This window comes from Tripterygium wilfordii, chromosome 22 (genome assembly GCF_013401445.1).
Source record: "Tripterygium wilfordii isolate XIE 37 chromosome 22, ASM1340144v1, whole genome shotgun sequence".
Classification (NCBI taxonomy): Eukaryota; Viridiplantae; Streptophyta; class Magnoliopsida; order Celastrales; family Celastraceae; genus Tripterygium; species Tripterygium wilfordii.
Genome location: NC_052253.1, coordinates 666538 through 684524, shown reverse-complemented (window position 1 = coordinate 684524; position 17987 = coordinate 666538). Strand labels below are relative to the sequence as shown.

The window sequence follows — 17987 nt, the reverse complement described above, 5'->3', positions numbered from 1 at the left end:
TGAATGGAATCCCACTCATGTTCTCAATGATAATAGAATTAGAGGCACTGGATAGAGAAGTTGAAAAGCAGAAACCAATAAACAGCTTCGTGGGACTTGCCGAGAAACAAATAGTGAAATAATAGGCATACTTAAATCAAAAACTCCACCAAAAAAAAGTTCACTGATCTATGCTCTCTTGGCTTTGTCCTCAGTGTAGACTGTAGAGGTGTCAAACGAGCTTGGTATTGACTGACCGTGGACCTCGTTCTATGGGCCATGTTATTTCCGGCCCGTTCAAAATTACAGGCTCGTTCAGTGGGCCTAGCAAGGGGCACTGCAGGGACTTTGAAGGCCCGGCCTACCAGGCCCAACACTAAAGGAAAGTGGGCCGGCTCTGAAATGCCGTCCTCATTGGCCGCGACCTCTGAATCTCATTCGGGGTAGTTGGGCTGTGGCTCACAACCATGACCATGAGAGGGTCCAAACTCCAAAAGCATCTTTAATATTGGAAAATTAAAAAAACAAAAACGAGAATAGAAACATACAAATACAATGAGACGACCAAATTGATTTACAAGAGATTGATTGAATCACATATTCATAGCTAATATCAAATCTGTAAGAAAATTCAAGGCCTGGACATTAATTAAAGACTAAACCAAGAACTGAAAGCAGAGGGCTTCCAAAGCTATGAATAGACATTATCCAACCCACCATGATGGGCTATTTCCTGCAATTTAGATAGATGCCGGAAATAATAGTAACCCCAGCAACTACGGCACCCACAGATATAACAATCTTTAAAGCAGAAACAGCGGGCGTTGGGGAAGGAATTTCAAGAAGATCCTTAACCTGCAATACACAAAGCAACCCAACAAACAAAGAGTATGTTTTCAACTTCACCTAGACAAGACACAATCACTGATTCACTACAAGAAGTAAACCAAAAGGCAGAAATCAATAATGGACTCTGCAAGAAACACATAAAGAAAGGGTAAACTTTCAGAAAGGTCACCATTATCGTCATCAAAGGAATTGTCAACATTATCATAATATATCATCATCATCAGCATTACCAAAATTGAAAATCATATCTTTTATTCAAGACAAATATAAGAAGGTTTTCATGTCTATCAAAAACAACACCACCCAGAAGACCTAAACTAGCATCAAATTATCCTTGTAGGACCAGACCAAGCTCTGCAACAATAACTCCTTTTCGAAGATTGGAGCAGTCGCAATTCGAGCAGATTTTCAATCTAGGGTACAAGTTCTTCGCTATTTCGTACGAGGAAGAAAACAACTTGTTCCTTTTTCATTTGTTTTTGTAATGTCAAAAGTATTATTATTTAGTTTTAGTTTTTTCATTTTTTCTTTACACATAACCAATCAAATGGGTGACCTATATGATTACATTTGACATTTGGTGACCCATCTGGAAAATTACGATCTTTCGGAGACTAATCTAAAATCTTACCCCATAAAGAAGTATTTAAATGGCATAAATTCCCCAATATAGTTTGCTGACCTCAACCGGCTGCTTCCAGTACTTCTTAATTCCATTGAGGTGCCCCCTTCCAACAACTGCTACAACGGAACTATGCTCACTCGCCACTCTCAGCAGTGTGGATGACATGTACCTGAAAACTTAAGTTAGTGAAAAGAACAAAATCTACACTATAAATTTAGAAGAATAATAATGAAACAATGTCACTAATAATTTTTTTTTTCTTAAAACCAACACAATCTGTCCTCAACCCTACCCACTGCGGGGAGTCTTGGGCGCGGGAGTTGTTTATCTTTTCCAGAGGATCAAGCCAATATGCAAAAGTAAAACTGTACAATTTGGACCCTTTGACATTCTTAAGTTAACTACATTTAGAGTTGCTCACAAAATGCTGGAAACTATGGGCTAGTTAACAGTAATCTGTAACTATTACATACGCTGGTGAAAAAATGGGGAAACAAAAAAGTTTTGTGTCCAACGCCCTACTCGTCTATTTCCATCTCACATATCAAAATTAATAATGGAACGGCAAATTAATTAAAGGCATACTTCAGCAAACAAACAAAATCAAACGATATATGGAGGTAGAAGAATACTAACTGATCTCGCTCGTGTACAAGGGTTTCCATTAAAGTCGGGAACTCCTTGCTCATCTCGTGAATCACCAGAGTTAGCACGTCAACATCGTACATTTCCTTTAGCTGAAAGAAAGCTAGATTAAATCACTATCAAATAGAATTAGACAGAAAAGCAGACAAACCATGCAGAACCAAACTTAATAGGTTCCAGATCAACTTGTAACTAATGGATTGAGCTTGCTTTAACCTCAGTCCTCAAATTACCTGGACTGAGTTTGGCTCATCAAGAATCATAAGATCCAGGTCAAGTTCATTGAGGCCATAAATCTTCTAAAAAATGAGTTCTCGAGCACAATATATATAACTAGAAATTATAATTATAAGTAATATCAGATGTGATATGTACAATATAGCACAATACATATAGTTTTACATATTTAAAGTTTTCTTGCAGCTTCACAAAAAAAGCATTGTAAGATTGGAGCTACCCTCATATAATCAAATGACCTTAACAAACTCAAGCTTGGCTTGGCTGACCAATATTGGGCTAGCGCAAGTGGTTAGTTTGTAGCCGCCCTAATGAAAAACTAAGAGGTATTTAGCTGTTATTTGGCACAAACTGAGTGGTAACTAATTACATGCTTTAACTAGTCATGACAATACATAGATGAGAGAATGGCTAACCATCTTGTTAAGATCATCGGGGCTTGGTAAAAAGAATGCCTGAAAAAGTAAGGAATACAGTAATTTTGCTTTATGCCAGAGCGGCATTCTTCCCCACGTCCTCCTCAATGTAATCTGTTCCAATCAGCATAAATCATAATGAATGAAGCACATTAGCAATCCCGAGAAGAAACAAAAGTACATTCAGTTTAAACGTTCATTTTTTAAAAAAATTTTATTTCCTAAGAGAATTAGGAAAGACTATTTTGAAGGACTGGTCTAAGAAACATCTCTAGTGCATCATCCAGAAAAACATCAGATCCAAAGAGATATTCCATAAAAATAAATGATCAGTAAATATGATTGCACGTTAAAAAAAAGTAGCAAAACCGATGAGAAGGAAAAAAAAATAGCCACATGAGTTCTCTGGTAGAGTTGGAGAGGCACAAGTGCAAATTAGAGGTGACAAGTTCAATTCCAACTTCCTAGAAACAATCTATCCACATATTATGTGGCGGTAAGGTGTGCATACATCCTGCCCGTCTCCAACCCCGGGGATCTTGTGCAAGAGAGTTGTTAACCTTTTTTACCTATGAATCCAACAGAGCTTATCCATTAATACAGTAACTTGGTGGGGTAGTAAATGTTACTTCAATTAAGGGTGGAATGGAGTAGAGATAGACCAGGCAGACCAGAAAAAAGTAGACGTAAACATAAAGACGACTAAGCTGGCTGGAAAATTAGATAGAAAAACTAAAAAATTATAAGCAAATCTATCCAGTTATCAGTCAAGGTATCTGACCTGTACAGGGCGATCACCAAGTATAACCTTGCCACCATACTTCATTGCTTCTTCAAATGCCACGCGGAACTCAGAGCCAGGTAAAACCTCAAGCTTATTAGCAACCTAGAAGAAATTTGAGAAAATTATTGTGTTACATGATAAATAGTATTTTTAGCTCAATTGAAGTGGAAAGACCATGAAGACCTGTGAAAATTTGAGATTAAAGCTATAATTACAAAACTTGCCTTAGCAAGAAACCAGCTGTAAAGTATTCCAAACAAATTATGTTTTTTCTTCCACATTTCCACCATTTCACCCATAGTTGGTACCTAGCCAAAAAAGAAGAAGAGAAGGGTAAACAGAAAGATTAGAAATCAAAGTCCGAAAATTGAAAGCTTTTGAGGGTATGAAATGGACACTGAGTTGGTTGAGAAAAAAAAAAGTTGAGATAGTCCTCGCGATATATTATGATACAAATTGAGGTCAAGAAGACCTAATAGGTCAATTATCCTAAAATGGCACTGTAATTTAATCTCACCCGCCAAAAAGAAACGCCATGAGAAGAGACCGAATATCAGGTCATCACTATGTCCTTATGGCATCATCAGTAAGCACATATACTGACATTTTAAAATTTTAAAAAATGATGATGATGAAGATGATGACAGCAACAACTGAGACTGACCTTTAAATTTTGAGGGCTAAGCACAGCAAGTCTACTAGAGCATAACTCCAAGAAGACAACCTGTAATCAACATACTCAATAAGAAATGTACCAACAATGTTATGGCAAACGTCGAAGGTGAATTAAGACATATATCATCTGAAAGCAGGCAGCTAACCTGCTAAATGATCCATCCATCAATCAAGTGTTAATGAGTTCAAAGGGAAAAACCTGTGGTTTCAAGTGACTGACTACGGCTTGAACTTCTCTACAAGATTCCTGCATTGAAGCAAGTGAGGATTAACACAATATTAATCGTTCCACGCCTACTGATTGACCACTTGCAGTCTCATAAATCAAAGACCCAAAAAACTGTCCTGGGATAAAGAGGTAAAGTAGGAAAAGAAATCACTTATGAGTAGAATGAAATCTGTAACACCCATAAGTTCACCATTCCAATTTACATTGTGCACAGCGCAGATTTTATCTTATGAGACTCTCCAAACCCACAATTGGAAATATCATGATTGGAGGATTAGGAAAATAAATTGCCATACTCCCTTATGCACCCGGGCACATGAACTAAACTTTGACATTTTCAAGCAATTTCTGTCAATTATCAACATATCCAGTAATGCTAAGCGAAAAAAATGAGGAAGTCCCCTTCATGAAATAGTATCAATCAACAAGAACCTCGAGCAACTAATAGAACAAAACAAACAATTTTTTTTTCTTATCAAAGGGGTTGACAAAGATTATCCTCTTGTTTGGAACAGGAAAAACAAATGGTGAATTACATTTTCCCCTGTCAATGACTCAGTTCCAAAAACGTTAACAATAAAGATATTCTCCTTGCTGGTTCAATTTGCAATCCCAAAGAACTCATAAACTGAATGCAATTCAAGCCAGGGTTTACTGCTGCACTAAATAAAGAAATTACTGTTTATAGGCCTGTCATGGCCCAAGGTAGAACTCACCCTAGAAAACCGGCTTGCTAAGGGAGGGTGCCTTGGTCCATTTAAACCAGCACTCCACACCCTTGGTCCATTTAAACCAGCACTCCACACCTCATTTGTTCGATGTGGGATGTGTAACAAACCACCACGCTTCCGCGACCGCGACCACGCGGTCAGGTTGTGCGCTAGCTTTACTAGCCCCGGGCGAACACTGCCATCCCGGCGTCCCCCACACACACGCCCCACGGCCCGAAGACCATGGTGGCCACAGAGCCCATAGGCCCAAACTTGGGCTTCGATACCAATTGTCATGGCCCAAGGTAGAACTCACCCTAGAAAACCGGCTTGCTAAGGGAGGGTGCCTTGGTCCATTTAAACCAGCACTCCACACCTCATTTGTTCGATGTGGGATGTGTAACAAGGCCTCGATTAACACAGATAAATCATAAAACCTCAAGAGATCGGACCCTTTTGGATTGCCCGATATTACCCACGCAAAGAGAAAGGAATCAGATAAAACAAAAGCAAACAATACAGAACCTGAAACACATGAGCAGTGCCAACCAAGTACACGTCGCATTTTCCACTCTCCGCCGTCGAATCGCAAGTGAGGACCATCACAGTTCTTGAAAACTCTTCGGGAAGTACCCTTCCCTGCTCTGAATTCCCATCCTCACCACTCCGAGAATCGACCGCGTTGTAACCTCTCAGCTCCTCCTCGACGTTGACAATGCTCTCGCTCAACACCTCAACGTCAGGGTCAATATGCACAAAATCATCACCAGCTGGTGGTACAGATTCCGGCGGGTCCAGTTCCATTACCGGCGGGTGCGGGTCTGAATTTTGAAGATTCGCTGTGATGCCAAAGTAAGCAACCCTAGGGAATTTTCGGGATGAGAGCGTGAAAGTAGGGCATAACCCGATGGAGAAGGAATTTTTCGGTGGTGGTTACGAATCGGTGCAACTCGGGTACACAGGCCGAGTTAAGCGAATCATAAATTAGTTACGATATCCAAGCTTGCGCTTGCGCGCAACCGTGCATATCTAATTATCTTTGAGATTAACGTACGTTGATTGATGAACAGCCGGTCAGCGGGTGATGGAAGCGTGGGTCGTTCAGTTCCATTAGGCCTTGTTGGATTGGATTAATCTAACTTTGTTTAATTGGGCTTGGACTCTAAAGTGGGCTTATGTTTGGGTTTAAAATATTGTTTCTTGATGGTCCCAAGCTCCAAAGGAGGAAGCCCATTAATTGGAGCCCATAGGAAGGCCCATTTATTATTGCTTCGCGTACGATTGAAGTCGCATATGTTGCGGACGCTCGGTCGCTAACATTCGCTCTCTCTCGAACCTCCTCAGTATTGCCGTTGCAGTTTTCAAGTCTGTTTGCTCTGTACTAGGGTTACTATTCATCATCATCATCCCTTGCATAAGTTGCATTTCTCTCGATTCTTCCGCATCTCCATCTCTCTAGGTATGTTCACCATCAAGAAGTTACCTGCTTACGTACCTAAACCTTCGTTATGGCTGCTCGTTTGTTTGTCTCCACTCTCCACAGTGGGGCGTCGATTTTCTTCTTTTCGTACTATTTCAATTTTACAGCTTAGGTGCATTTTTTATCCGCAGGAGTTTATGGATTTGCGCTTTGTAGAGAGTCTATTTCGCATCTGCAGCTTTATCTCTGTCACGATCACTTGATTATGTATATTTTGGTGAATTTATCGAGTTATTATTGATTTACAATGGTGGAACGGAAACTGTACAAAACGAAGCTGTGCGCGCTATATCAGAGAGGTCGCTGCAATCGCCAAAGTTGCTCGTTTGCACATGGAGATGCGGAGCTTCGCAGATATTTAGGCTCCTATCATGGTAACTTGACGCCTCATCAAACTAACTGGCTACATTTTTTCTTTAATTTAACTATCATTTCATGTTCTATTTTTATCATCTTCCTTGTTGATAGAACACCATAGATGTTAATTAGATTGTATTGGAATTCTACGTTTGACTGAATTTTATATTTTGTTGAAAATTTTCTTTTATTTAATGATTAAGCTTCCATCATCAGTCACTGTTCATGTTGAGACCAGTTCTTTCCTATATTGCCTACTGTAATTGTTGTCTCAATCTGGTTGGTCACCCTTGCAGCTAATTTGCTTTCCATTGCTGCAGCTTGTGATGACTGATGAGTTTAAGGTCTAATACATAATCTTATCATTAAATTTTCTCATAGGGATGTAGTTCTTTTATGTGATTTACTTTGGGATACTGTGTACATTGTAGTATATACATACTGATATTGCTGATTCTATTAATTTATTTATTGTGGAAAATTTTAATGTGGTTTTTTAATTTCATTTGCTCCATTTGCTTGTTGATATTTCTCTGACAATTGATTATTTATTCGAGGGAACAAAGGGATTCTATGAATTTGACTCAGAATCTATTGGCAGGATGTGCATATTAAATTCTACTGCGGTGAGGCTTTTTAATTAACACAAATAATATTAACTGACGGGGTTAGTGTTGTTTTGCTTCAGAATGAATAGTCTGGTTGGTTGGTCTTGAAGCTGCTATTGGTGTTTTTCATGGTAAACTTTATCATGGTTTTTCGTAATGCATCTACAGAACTGCGTACCACCTTTTTTTTCGTAATATCCAGATGGCTAGCAGGTCTGCTGATATTCTCAGGTGTTATCTCTTATGAGTTCTGCTGTTTTTGTGATGATGGAGATTCTGGTATTCAGTTCATCTGTTACTTCTGGAATGAAATTATGTGGAAATTTCAGTTCAACTGTTAGTGCTTGAATGAAATTATGTGGAAATATCTCGGCTGGAGAAAGATGAAGTTTCTATGGGAGTTCTACCTGAAGGAACCATATTTTATTACTTATTGATGGCCTATTTCAAAATCTTATTATGGAAATCAGGAGAAATCTCTACCCAACTGCATTATATTTGTTATTGCTCCAAGAGACAGATTATTCTTTGTCCATGCAAATTTTATATTCAAAGGCTGTCCGGTCCATATAGGCTTGAATTGGGGTATTGTAGTTGTAGTCTTTGCCTGAGGAGTAAAATGTAATGGTTTCTTTGCGACTGGCGAGGAGGCATTATTACTGTTCATTATTATATTGATCATTGTGTCCTTTTGATGGTAAGCTTAGCCTAAGTACTGTTTATGGGTCCTCTGGTTGGTTTTGAATAAATATAGATTCATAATGACTATTCAGGTGTACTCGAAATCTTTTTCTTATCTTTGTGCAGGTAGGCATGGTTATCAAGGTCGTGATTTGAGAGATAGGCTTGACAGAAGGATTTCTCCTAGGAGAAGGTATTCTCAAGGGAGAGATGCAAGAGGGCGACAGACATTTCATGGTTTGAATTTGTGTCCTCTTCAGCTTAATGTAAATATGATATGAGAAGGCATTCTGATAGAGTTCACTCTTGTTGGCAATATATGTTGCAGGACATAGTCCTTCCAGTTCCCTTAAAAGAAAGAGGTAACTTTTTTTTTTGAACTGAATTTTTTTTTATATAACTGGCCCAAGGGGGTGCAACCCAAACCAGGATTACAAAGTGGAATTTGTTCATGTGATCCTTTTCCACCGTTGTCAAAATGTTTGGGATTATGTTTTGCTTTTGACCATAAAATTCTCCTTCCTTTAACCATAAAATTCTCTGCTAATCAACTAATTAATTAATGATACCTGTGTAGAGTACACTGCTTATATTTTGAACTTTTTTTTTTATAAGAAAAAGATACAAAAGCTGGTAATAGACCAAGCGTAAGCAATTGTATTCTCCACCTTAGTGAGGCCTTAATTTTCTTGATGATGGTGGAGAAGGTTGTTTGTACTGTGCATTTAAAGTAAAATGGTGCGGCAAAATGCTTTTCTTGCTAGTAACTTATATGAGACTCATAAAAAAATTTGCACTGACTTGCTGATTCGGTGAAAGACTTGTCATGTTTAGTCTTATGGTAAATAGCCGTGGTGTTGATTACTTGGATATATGTGATGAAAAGGATAGAAGAAGATGCGAAAGAAAGTTATTTCTTTAAAAGTTTGCATGAATGGAAAATCCTGAATTTTTTATTACGCTTTGATGGCTAAAATCTCTTACAAGCAAAATTGCAATCTTGAACAGAACTGGAGATGATGCATGAAATATACTTTTGCATGGGTTTATTAGGCATAATTGGTACAATGTGGTGGTATTTCTTCTTTATGTATACTTACGTTTCAGACATGCCTGGATCTGCGTGGATTCCCTTCTATTGCTAAATATAAGATGCAATGTATACATCATAACATTAAGACACCAAAATGATCTAGATTTGATGGATGATAGGTGCTAAATTAGTTATATGATTTCCTTAATATTGGTGTGTTCGCTTGTGTTTAAGCTTTATAAGTGTTATTTATGATAGCTTTCCAAATCAAATTTTGCCATTGTTTTAATCATATATTTAGCCACCATTTTCTTTTCATATCCTTATTTCCGCTTCTTTATCTTTTTGTTGTCTTCTGTATACAGTGACAAGAGAAGCAGTAAGAAACAGTGTTTGGACGGCCATAGTGAATTTTCTGAAAGTTTACAAATCTCAGATGGGGCTGATAAAAGTGTTAAGAAAGGAAAAACTGCATCATCTGAGTCCAAAGTTGTTCTTAAAGAGCAGGTTTGAAGAATGTTTTTTGTATTTCGTTGCTTAATTTCATTCGATTTCTTGTGATTCTTAAAGTACTTCATAGTATTTCTTTTGTCGGATTTTTTGCAGTTAAAGAAAGTGGAAACAGAGATTCAAATGTTTGATCAGCAAAAAATTCAATTGGGGGTCAGTTGAATCTCTTTTTAATTAATGTTGGTTTTTGGTCATGGCTCTACAAACGACGTGTAGCAGTATATGCCTTTCATCAACTACCTTTGTGTTTTACATTTACCATTTTTGTTTTCTTATTTAATAGTCGTTTATCTAATTTTTTGCATAAGTTTGATTAGTATATTGATATCTTGATTTTCGTGCTTTAAGGTCTTAATGGAAGAGAAAGTTCAAGAAGCAGAGAGTCTTACTTCGAGAATTTTGGAGCTTGATACCCAGTTGTCCAAAGAGAAAGAGGAATGCAGAAGGTAATTATGGAGATACCAACCAATTCTGCCACTTGCCTATCAATAAGCAACGTTTTTACTGTTCCCCATTCATGTACGATATCTATCTTACCCACTTTGCTGTCTTGGTAAATATTCAGGGTTACTTCACAAATCAAGAAGTTTGTCAAAGCACATAATCGTTATTCGCAAGTTCAGGATGAACTAAAGAGGCAAGTTTTGTTGTATTTTTTTTTCTGGTTCTCGTTGGCACATGTTTGCCCTGATTTGTTTCATCTTAACCAAATCTTAAGGCATACGGTTTGCAATTTGATTGTCTTGTAGATCCCAACTGCGGCTTCAGAAGTTTGGAGATCAGTTGGGTTCAGATATCGGTAGAGATGGTGGCAATGAAGAAGATTCGAACGTGAATATCATAAGTGATGAGGAACCTAATGATTATCATTTAAGAGGCCAACAGAAGGTGATTCGACACAATTCCTCACCGAACAGGAAAAGACTCCATGTCAATCAAGACACTGCAGAAGAATCCAGACAAGGTGGTACTTTGGATAACATATCAGTATGGAATACTTGATCTTATGCATAAAATTAAATTTCGATTTATAGATTTTGCATGCTAGTCATACAATTGAGTTACAATTCATGAATTTTGCATGCTTTGAGTGTGTACCTTGGCACGATGTCCAGGTTTCTCTCCATCTTCTGCTCTGGTTGAAGTCTTCTGTATAGGCCTCTTCTTTTATAATTTCCACTGTTGCTATAGAGCATATGGAGGTTGGCAGATCTTCGTTACTTCCCTATCAATGATGCTGAAGTGAAAATTATGGAGGTTGATGCCCCAAAACCACGAACATCATGTTAGTCATCTAAAATTGTTGTATGAGGGGCCATGTAAGGCCTTCAAAAATTTACAGCAAAGTGCCTTTCTATCTCTCTCCCTCTAGCTGGGGACGAAATTCGCTGTAAATCATAGGCAAAGCTGCATTAGTAAAATGTATTTCTTTGCTATAGCAAACTGCCGGATCACTAGGGCCAAGGCCTATTTATATGGGATCTCTACTGTGTGTGATTTTCTCTAAACACACGTTTAGGGAATAGCGGCCTTTTTTCTATCTTAGGCTAGGCAATTTATATTATCTTGCAATTCTTAGATGTCACTTTCTCCTTTTCAGTTTTTCTGCTGCCTTTTTCATTGCCACATACTATTTTTGTTTTGATCTTTGTTCGAAGGGAAGAAAAGAAAGGCAGGAGCAGGGGAGTTGTATTGCTTATCAACTTTTTAGTATTTTTTTTAGCAGCTCAGCTAATTTGTGCTATCTTGTTTGGATCACCAATTACTCTACAACTTAGTTCTGTGCAGCATGCTATTCCTCGGTTGTTCTTTTCCTTGCTGTTGTTTATACTGATAGTGTTGTGATACTTTGGGTACACAAGCCAAAAATGGCAGAAATGTTGACGAAACTATCAGATCAGAGAAATTTTTGTGGTCTAACATATGGACGGCTCAATTAAATGTTGACAATGTAGTTGATGTGGTAAACAATGAAAGTGGTGGTGATCGGTATCCATCAAAGGACAGCAGGAGGCGAAAGAGAGGAAAGAATGTTCCAATTGGTACCCCTTTCGCAGATAAGGTGAACCTTTTCTCTGGGGATTCAACTTTTGTTTTTCTCTTTGGATTTTTACTGCTCTGTGCATATGTGTCTATGTTTGAACTTTTAATGCATGGCACCAGGAATTATGAGACTGCTTTTATGTTTCCTTTGGTTTATTTTCGCTTGTTGATTATGCTAGTTATATGTATAGTTAGCCATTTTACCATAATAAAAATTGTAGGTGAAGGGTCCTGGTTCAGGGGGTTTGTTACCAGCAACCAGCATGGCTGCTCATGTGGTTGATGACGTAGCTGAATTTGAAGAAGATGAGAGAATTGAGGTAGTTGAATCTGCTTCTATGGGAGAGGAGAAATCGTTCATGAAGAATGGTGGTTTTAAAAATATATCGAGAGGAATTGATAAAGGAGTTATGCATGCAGATGTACGCATGCCTTTTTTACTTCCACCGCCGCCGCCTCTCCCCCGATATAGTCATTCACAGGTTTGTTAATTTTTAAGCACATGTATTTTGGCACACTTCGCTTGCTTTATTTTTAATGTGGTAGGACCTATTAGATGTATCAATGGGGACGAGCACATCAATTATGGGATGGTACTGGTTGTGCCTTCTGACTCGGCTTTTGTCTTTTATATGCAGTACAAGGATGAAGATGAGAATGTAGATGTGGAGGTTGTGGAAGAAGAGGTGGAAATCATTTGACATTTTCCAGAGTAAAAAGCCACCACCTATTTTGGTATATCAATCAGAAATTGATGAGCTTCATATGTATAGTTTTGCGTATACGAATATCATTCGCTTCTCCTCTTGTGAACTAATTTTCATATATTGTCATGTGCCGTATGTGACACAGTAGTCATCATAAGCGTAAAAGAAAAGGGGTTGGGGCAGATAATGGGCTTTAGCTCCCATCAGGCCGGGTTTCCCTGGCCCTCTAAGGTAAATACAGGCTTGGGAAGCATTTTCCTCATGGACGGGTCAAAAGGTTCCTGGGCTTTAGCTCCCGAAACCTGGCCCTGTAAGGTATTTGGGAAACATTTTGTTCATACCATGGACGAGTTAAAAAGTTCATGGGCTTAGCTCCCGACAGGCCAGGTTTCCCTGCCCCTCGTAAAGTTAATTTTTTCCATATTTTCCCCACGATATTAAGTGTACATGAATATGTACAAGGCGGCGGCAATAATAAATGGCAATAGCCAAAAATTGATCGATAAATTATCACCAGCGATGGTCCTGACAACTGAATACATTCACAGATCTACTCTTAATAATCTCTATTTGAGGTCTAGGGTGCCCTTTATCCTTTATGGGTCTTTTTTCCAAAAATAATAATAAATGACCATAAATATATGTCCAGCACAATTTCAAATTCCAGTATCTTAGAACCGTTTTACACAAAGTAAACCAGCGGTAAAACATCATTGCCTTCGTCTAGGTTAGCACCAGGAATCTATTCAGACAATCCATAATAGAGACATCATCAACTCCAGCCAGCCATTGAATTTAAGGAGGTCAACTTCGCAAAACAAGTTCAAAATGGTTTTTACATGTGACTGCAACTACAAGTGTGCATCAAAACCAAAAAAAAATTTCTACAGACCATTTCTTTTGTAAGTTCTTCATGCCAATCATTACATCTGCACACAGAGAACAATAACAAATATGCATCCACAGAACCCTCATAGGCCATGTGGCAGACCGGCTACTCTACTGCAAAACTATTGTCCATGATTATGTATCCTTCTGACCGGGAACTCCAGTTCACAAATTTAGATAGTGACAACCTGTTCCACAAATTTTAAACAAACAAGGCTTCTACAAGAATCAGAAGAGAAACTTACAACAACTACCTCTGGTGGAGGATGCCAGATGAATGTTGCAGAAGAATCCAACAAGTTTTTAATTATTTTTGCATCTTCGACTTGGTTTTAGAGTCAAAGGGATCCAAAGAACAGTTCCAATGATGTAGAGCTGAACACGTTAGATGCATGTCTTTCTGGTCTGGTAGGAGAGACGTGAAGCTGATATTTGATGAACCTCTGCAATCATTAGAAAAATAAAAATAAAAAATTAAAGAAGCCTAATTGAGTTCAACTGTATACATTAAATTATGGGAAGTTAAACCATACAGCTAACTGTGTGACGATTTCAGGATTCGTGTCGATATGCCAATCTGGTTCCAATTGGCGAACAAAAGACGTGCGTCCAATCTCTGTACTACAAAAGAGAACCTGCAAGTACATTTCACATAAGTATAACACAATAGCCCATACAGTTGGATAGCAATTATTAAAGTGCTGGGTTAAAAAACCGGAGGCAGACGAATTTTTACAAATACAAGAGGGAAAAAAATGACGTTTGCAATGCATGCAATCGAAATTCATAGCTAAAAAATTCATTACCTTGTCTTTGATCAAACCACCGGATGTGAATACTCCCGCATTTTCCAAAGCCAAAAGAACATTTCTCTGAGGACCCAAGTTCAGATTGTCAAAAACAACGAAAACTGCTTAATGGACAGCTAAAAACCTATTAAATTCTGAAACGATAAAAATGGATTAAGAAGTTAATGCACAAGCTTTAGACTCACTTCACTGTCATCATCAAGAACTCTTTCCATAAGATAAAGATCACAAAACTTCGTGATTTCCAACAGAACTTCCAACACTGAGGACCTCACAGTTGCTTGTTTCTGTCCCGGAGAAAAAAAGTCATGTCATTGCTTTCTGACTACAGTTGCCCAAGCACGAAGTTCACAACAAAATTGTTTTCTCACCTGAAGCTCTTCTGGACTACTTTCTTCAAGAATTACTCCAACCAAGCGACAAGTTACCTATAAAAAAAAGTTACTGAAGCATGAATTCTTTTTTTTTCAGAGGGGGGCACATGAGTCTGCATAACAAATTAACAACTCAAGCATGACGTACATCAATTGAATTCATAATTAGCCTTCATTAGCTACAAAAAATACTCATATTCCTACAGTTAACCCAGGCTTGGATGAAGGTCATATCAGGAATAATGAACTGTAAGAGAGCTCATTAATCATATTCAGTCACACTTGAGGTCAGGTTCACACCCGCTTAATAAATCTAACCAACTTTTATATCGTGTAATAATCCTCCGGCCAAAGCAGAACACCTTCAACATATTCAATATGTAACGTCAATTATGGCACCCTTGGTCAAATAAAGTGCCCAACAAACATTCTAAATAAGAAAACCAGGCTAACCATATGCGTGATTGACACTTTGCAAAACTAAAATTATTCAGAGAGAAGTTATCCCAAGTGAATTACCAGAGAGCATTTTCCATTACCATATCATTAGGCAATGTTATCAATCACTAAAAAAAACTTCTGATGGTAATGTGGGCAAGCCTTATTAAAACAGACATAAAGGGTTAACGCTGCGCTTTCACAAATTTGCTTCATCGAAACATAAGCGTCTAAAGTTCAATTCACAAAAACAGGCATCTAATATTAGGGTGCAAGGGTGTGCAAATGTGCTCTCCAAACCCCAATAACCCTGCGGGAGCCCTGTTCAAGGGTTTTTATACATTTCAAGTGTATGGCCATGTTTTGTTAAAAATCTCTAACTAAAATTCTTACATTCCTACTATATATTCATTTAGAATTACTTCCAATTATGAGCAATTGAGCTAATTATGTACACATATGAATAGGGAGTTGGAACCACTAGAGTGAGAATCATCGATATCTATTTTTCAGCCAGGGTTACAGTTTACACACAAGCAAAACTCGTAGATAGCAGGCATTAGACATTAGTAACAGACAATATGAATGTACTTTGTGATCTAAGTTGAAAAGACATCAGAAACCAAGTTTTCTACATAAGCGCATTTGACTGGTATGTAAACTAAACTTCCTCAAAATAAAAACCTAGAATTGATACAATGAATTATAATCATGTAAACATAGATAGTACTCAATTTTAGTTCTAATACTATCGGCCAAAAGAAGATAATAACTGCTGTGTAAATAGTACTTCCAACAAACAACGATCACAAATTAGGCATATTCAACTATCATGTTGAGAAACATGACATTATGTTTACCTTTCTTCCTTCGCTCAATCTCTGCCTAACGATTTGCCCCAATGTTGGCTGAAAACACAAAAAAAGAATAAACAAATTACAACCAATAAATTAGTAAACAGTATGTCGTTGAGATTTCAAAAAAGATGACTGATTCTTACTTTTACAGTTTGGAAGAACTCATCAACAACATTTTGTGCTCTTAGATACTCTGATTGTGGTGGAACTCCAGAAGGTCCTGATGTTGCAGTTGATTGAACACCTACAACAGAACTACTAGTAGAAGGTGCTTGGTGTTTTGGTTGCCTTCTCTGAGGCTCACTAGGTGACCTCAAGAGCCTCCATGTGAACACTATTGCGAGAGCAAGGCCCGTGACAGCCCCAACAGATCGTGGGTCCTGTACCAGTTTGAAAGGGGATAGAATCTCAAAATCCAACGTCTTAAAAGTTTTGCAACAAGCATAGTACATTTATCATGCAACACCAGTGGCAGGAAATGGTTAAGTTAGTTGAGATGACATTACACAGGAGACCCTCCAGAAAGATTTTTTCACTATCGTTACTATATCATAACTGGTTCGTGTCACTGCTCTTGGCAAAAAAAAAAGAAGATTATGTCACTCCCACATTCATGGGACATTGTATGTTAATTCATTGCTATGTTTATGATTTCAATTCTTTATATATAGTCCAATCCTAAACTAACCATTCGTGAAGATGGCGGTTTAGAAATAAATGAACACCGTAGGCTGAAATTTTATTTTCTTTTGCTTCATTAAAGCAACCTAATACTAGGTTCAGGTCAAGTACAGACTAACCAATGAAGACAGAATGCACAATTTTTTAGTGGAAAGAGAGGTAAAATAGAACAAATGCTCACCCGTAGTGATCAATTACTTAATGTGATGAATAACCAAAAGTTTTGTATAAAATTTAATAGAGCTACAACTGAAGTCACCGAATCACTATAAGAATAAAACAAGATCCATATTCGAAATCGAAACTCTGAATCAATCCCTAATTCAACCAATCTCAAGAGGAACTGAATTCAAATGCACCAAAACTTAATTTTGCAATCCAAAAACCCTTCCGAGATCCGCCACACAATCCACGAAAGTAACAAAACTGGTATAAGGAAAGACAAGATAAGAAAGACAATCACCATGTTCAGGAGAGAGATCGGGAAGATACTGGACATTCTCACAGAGAGATAAGCCCTGAACCGTTTGATCAACTGGAACAGGTCTTCCTTCGATGATTCCGCCATGGCCGTACCAGATGAAATTAGAATTTCGGATCGTGCAAAAGGAACCAAAGGGGCTGGATTCAGATTCTTAGTTCTTCCATATAGGGAAAATCCGGTCTCTTCCGAGAAAAAGCTCGTGTGCGTCAACATGTCTTAAATATTAAATAAATAACATTGTGGTCTAACCTAAACAACATGTGGCTGTAGTTTAGTGGTAAGAATTCCACGTTGTGGCCGTGGAGACCTGGGCTCGAATCCCAGCAGCCACACATAATTTTTTTTAATGCTTGGTGCCCTCGCCCAATGAAACACATTGAGGCTCTTTCCCAAGCCCAGCAGATCCACAACTCAGCCCATTCACTTGCTGGCTCAACCCATCTGCCAGCTGGTCGTTTCCGGCTATGATCCTCGCTTGGCCTATCTCTGCATTCACGCCATCCTTGGTTCTAGTTGTCGGACTAGGAGAGGCTATATCATCCGCAGCTGATCGATCTTATAGAAGCAGCAGCTATTGATGCTTTTGGACGTCTTTCCTTATCCTCTCAAGCACAAATGATTATGTTGTTAGCACTCATGTCCCGAATTTTTGGCACGTTCATGTCCCGTTCAACCGAAAGCTACCCAAGAGACGGAGATGAGGATGGAATGGAGGTTTGCAATGATGCGGTATAGTGGATTTTTCAACCCTACAATCTGAATGGGCCATACACCCATACCTATTCACCTGCTTAACGGGATGGGCCAGGCACCGCCCACAGGTGGCCCGAAGCCTTCATGGGCCAGGATGGCCCATCCCATCAAGCAGGTTCTGACTAAGATCGCAGC

At 38.4% G+C, this 17987-nt stretch overlaps 3 protein-coding genes and 1 non-coding gene across 10 annotated transcripts; 2 read left to right on the top strand and 2 right to left on the bottom strand.

Moving 5' to 3' along the window:
• Positions 1-516: 516 nt before the first annotated feature.
• Positions 517-6203, bottom strand: LOC119992121 (traB domain-containing protein-like). 2 transcript variants are annotated; one of them, XM_038838761.1, is made up of 9 exons: positions 5675-6201; positions 4410-4457; positions 4200-4259; positions 3760-3843; positions 3533-3637; positions 2752-2865; positions 2090-2190; positions 1511-1622; positions 517-834 (listed from the first exon to the last, which is right to left on the bottom strand). In XM_038838761.1, exons 1-9 carry the CDS (start codon positions 5951-5953, stop codon positions 706-708), a joined length of 1032 nt encoding a protein of 343 aa, XP_038694689.1. In that variant the 5' UTR covers positions 5954-6201; the 3' UTR covers positions 517-705. The 2 variants fall into 2 exon arrangements, with proteins under 2 accessions (XP_038694689.1, XP_038694690.1); XM_038838762.1 differs by having other exon boundaries at positions 697-834; positions 1460-1622; positions 5675-6203.
• Positions 6204-6446: 243 nt separating this feature from the next.
• Positions 6447-12828, top strand: LOC119992120 (zinc finger CCCH domain-containing protein 13-like). 5 transcript variants are annotated; one of them, XM_038838760.1, is made up of 12 exons: positions 6447-6608; positions 6761-7003; positions 8402-8512; positions 8604-8637; positions 9674-9815; positions 9915-9971; positions 10167-10264; positions 10384-10455; positions 10568-10782; positions 11774-11880; positions 12083-12343; positions 12500-12828. In XM_038838760.1, the coding sequence occupies exons 2-12, from the start codon at positions 6877-6879 to the stop codon at positions 12560-12562; spliced, it is 1287 nt and encodes a 428-aa protein (XP_038694688.1). In that variant the 5' UTR covers positions 6447-6608; positions 6761-6876; the 3' UTR covers positions 12563-12828. The 5 variants fall into 5 exon arrangements, with proteins under 5 accessions (XP_038694688.1, XP_038694683.1, XP_038694684.1 ...); XM_038838755.1 differs by having other exon boundaries at positions 11681-11880; XM_038838756.1 differs by lacking the exon at positions 6447-6608 and having other exon boundaries at positions 6865-7003; positions 7675-8512; positions 11681-11880.
• Positions 12829-13326: 498 nt separating this feature from the next.
• LOC119992122 (peroxisome biogenesis protein 22-like) lies at positions 13327-17327 on the bottom strand. 2 transcript variants are annotated; one of them, XR_005466320.1, is made up of 9 exons: positions 17079-17327; positions 16078-16314; positions 15938-15985; positions 14637-14693; positions 14451-14552; positions 14263-14328; positions 13990-14091; positions 13711-13899; positions 13327-13644 (listed from the first exon to the last, which is right to left on the bottom strand). XR_005466320.1 is itself a non-coding variant. In XM_038838764.1 (8 exons), exons 1-8 carry the CDS (start codon positions 17310-17312, stop codon positions 13795-13797), a joined length of 951 nt encoding a protein of 316 aa, XP_038694692.1. In that variant the 5' UTR covers positions 17313-17327; the 3' UTR covers positions 13327-13794. The 2 variants fall into 2 exon arrangements, 1 of the variants encoding a protein (XP_038694692.1); XM_038838764.1 differs by having other exon boundaries at positions 13327-13899.
• A 32-nt stretch (positions 17328-17359) lies between these two features.
• Positions 17360-17431, top strand: TRNAH-GUG. Its single transcript has one exon. It is a non-coding gene; the product is annotated as a tRNA-His (tRNA).
• Positions 17432-17987: the final 556 nt, after the last annotated feature.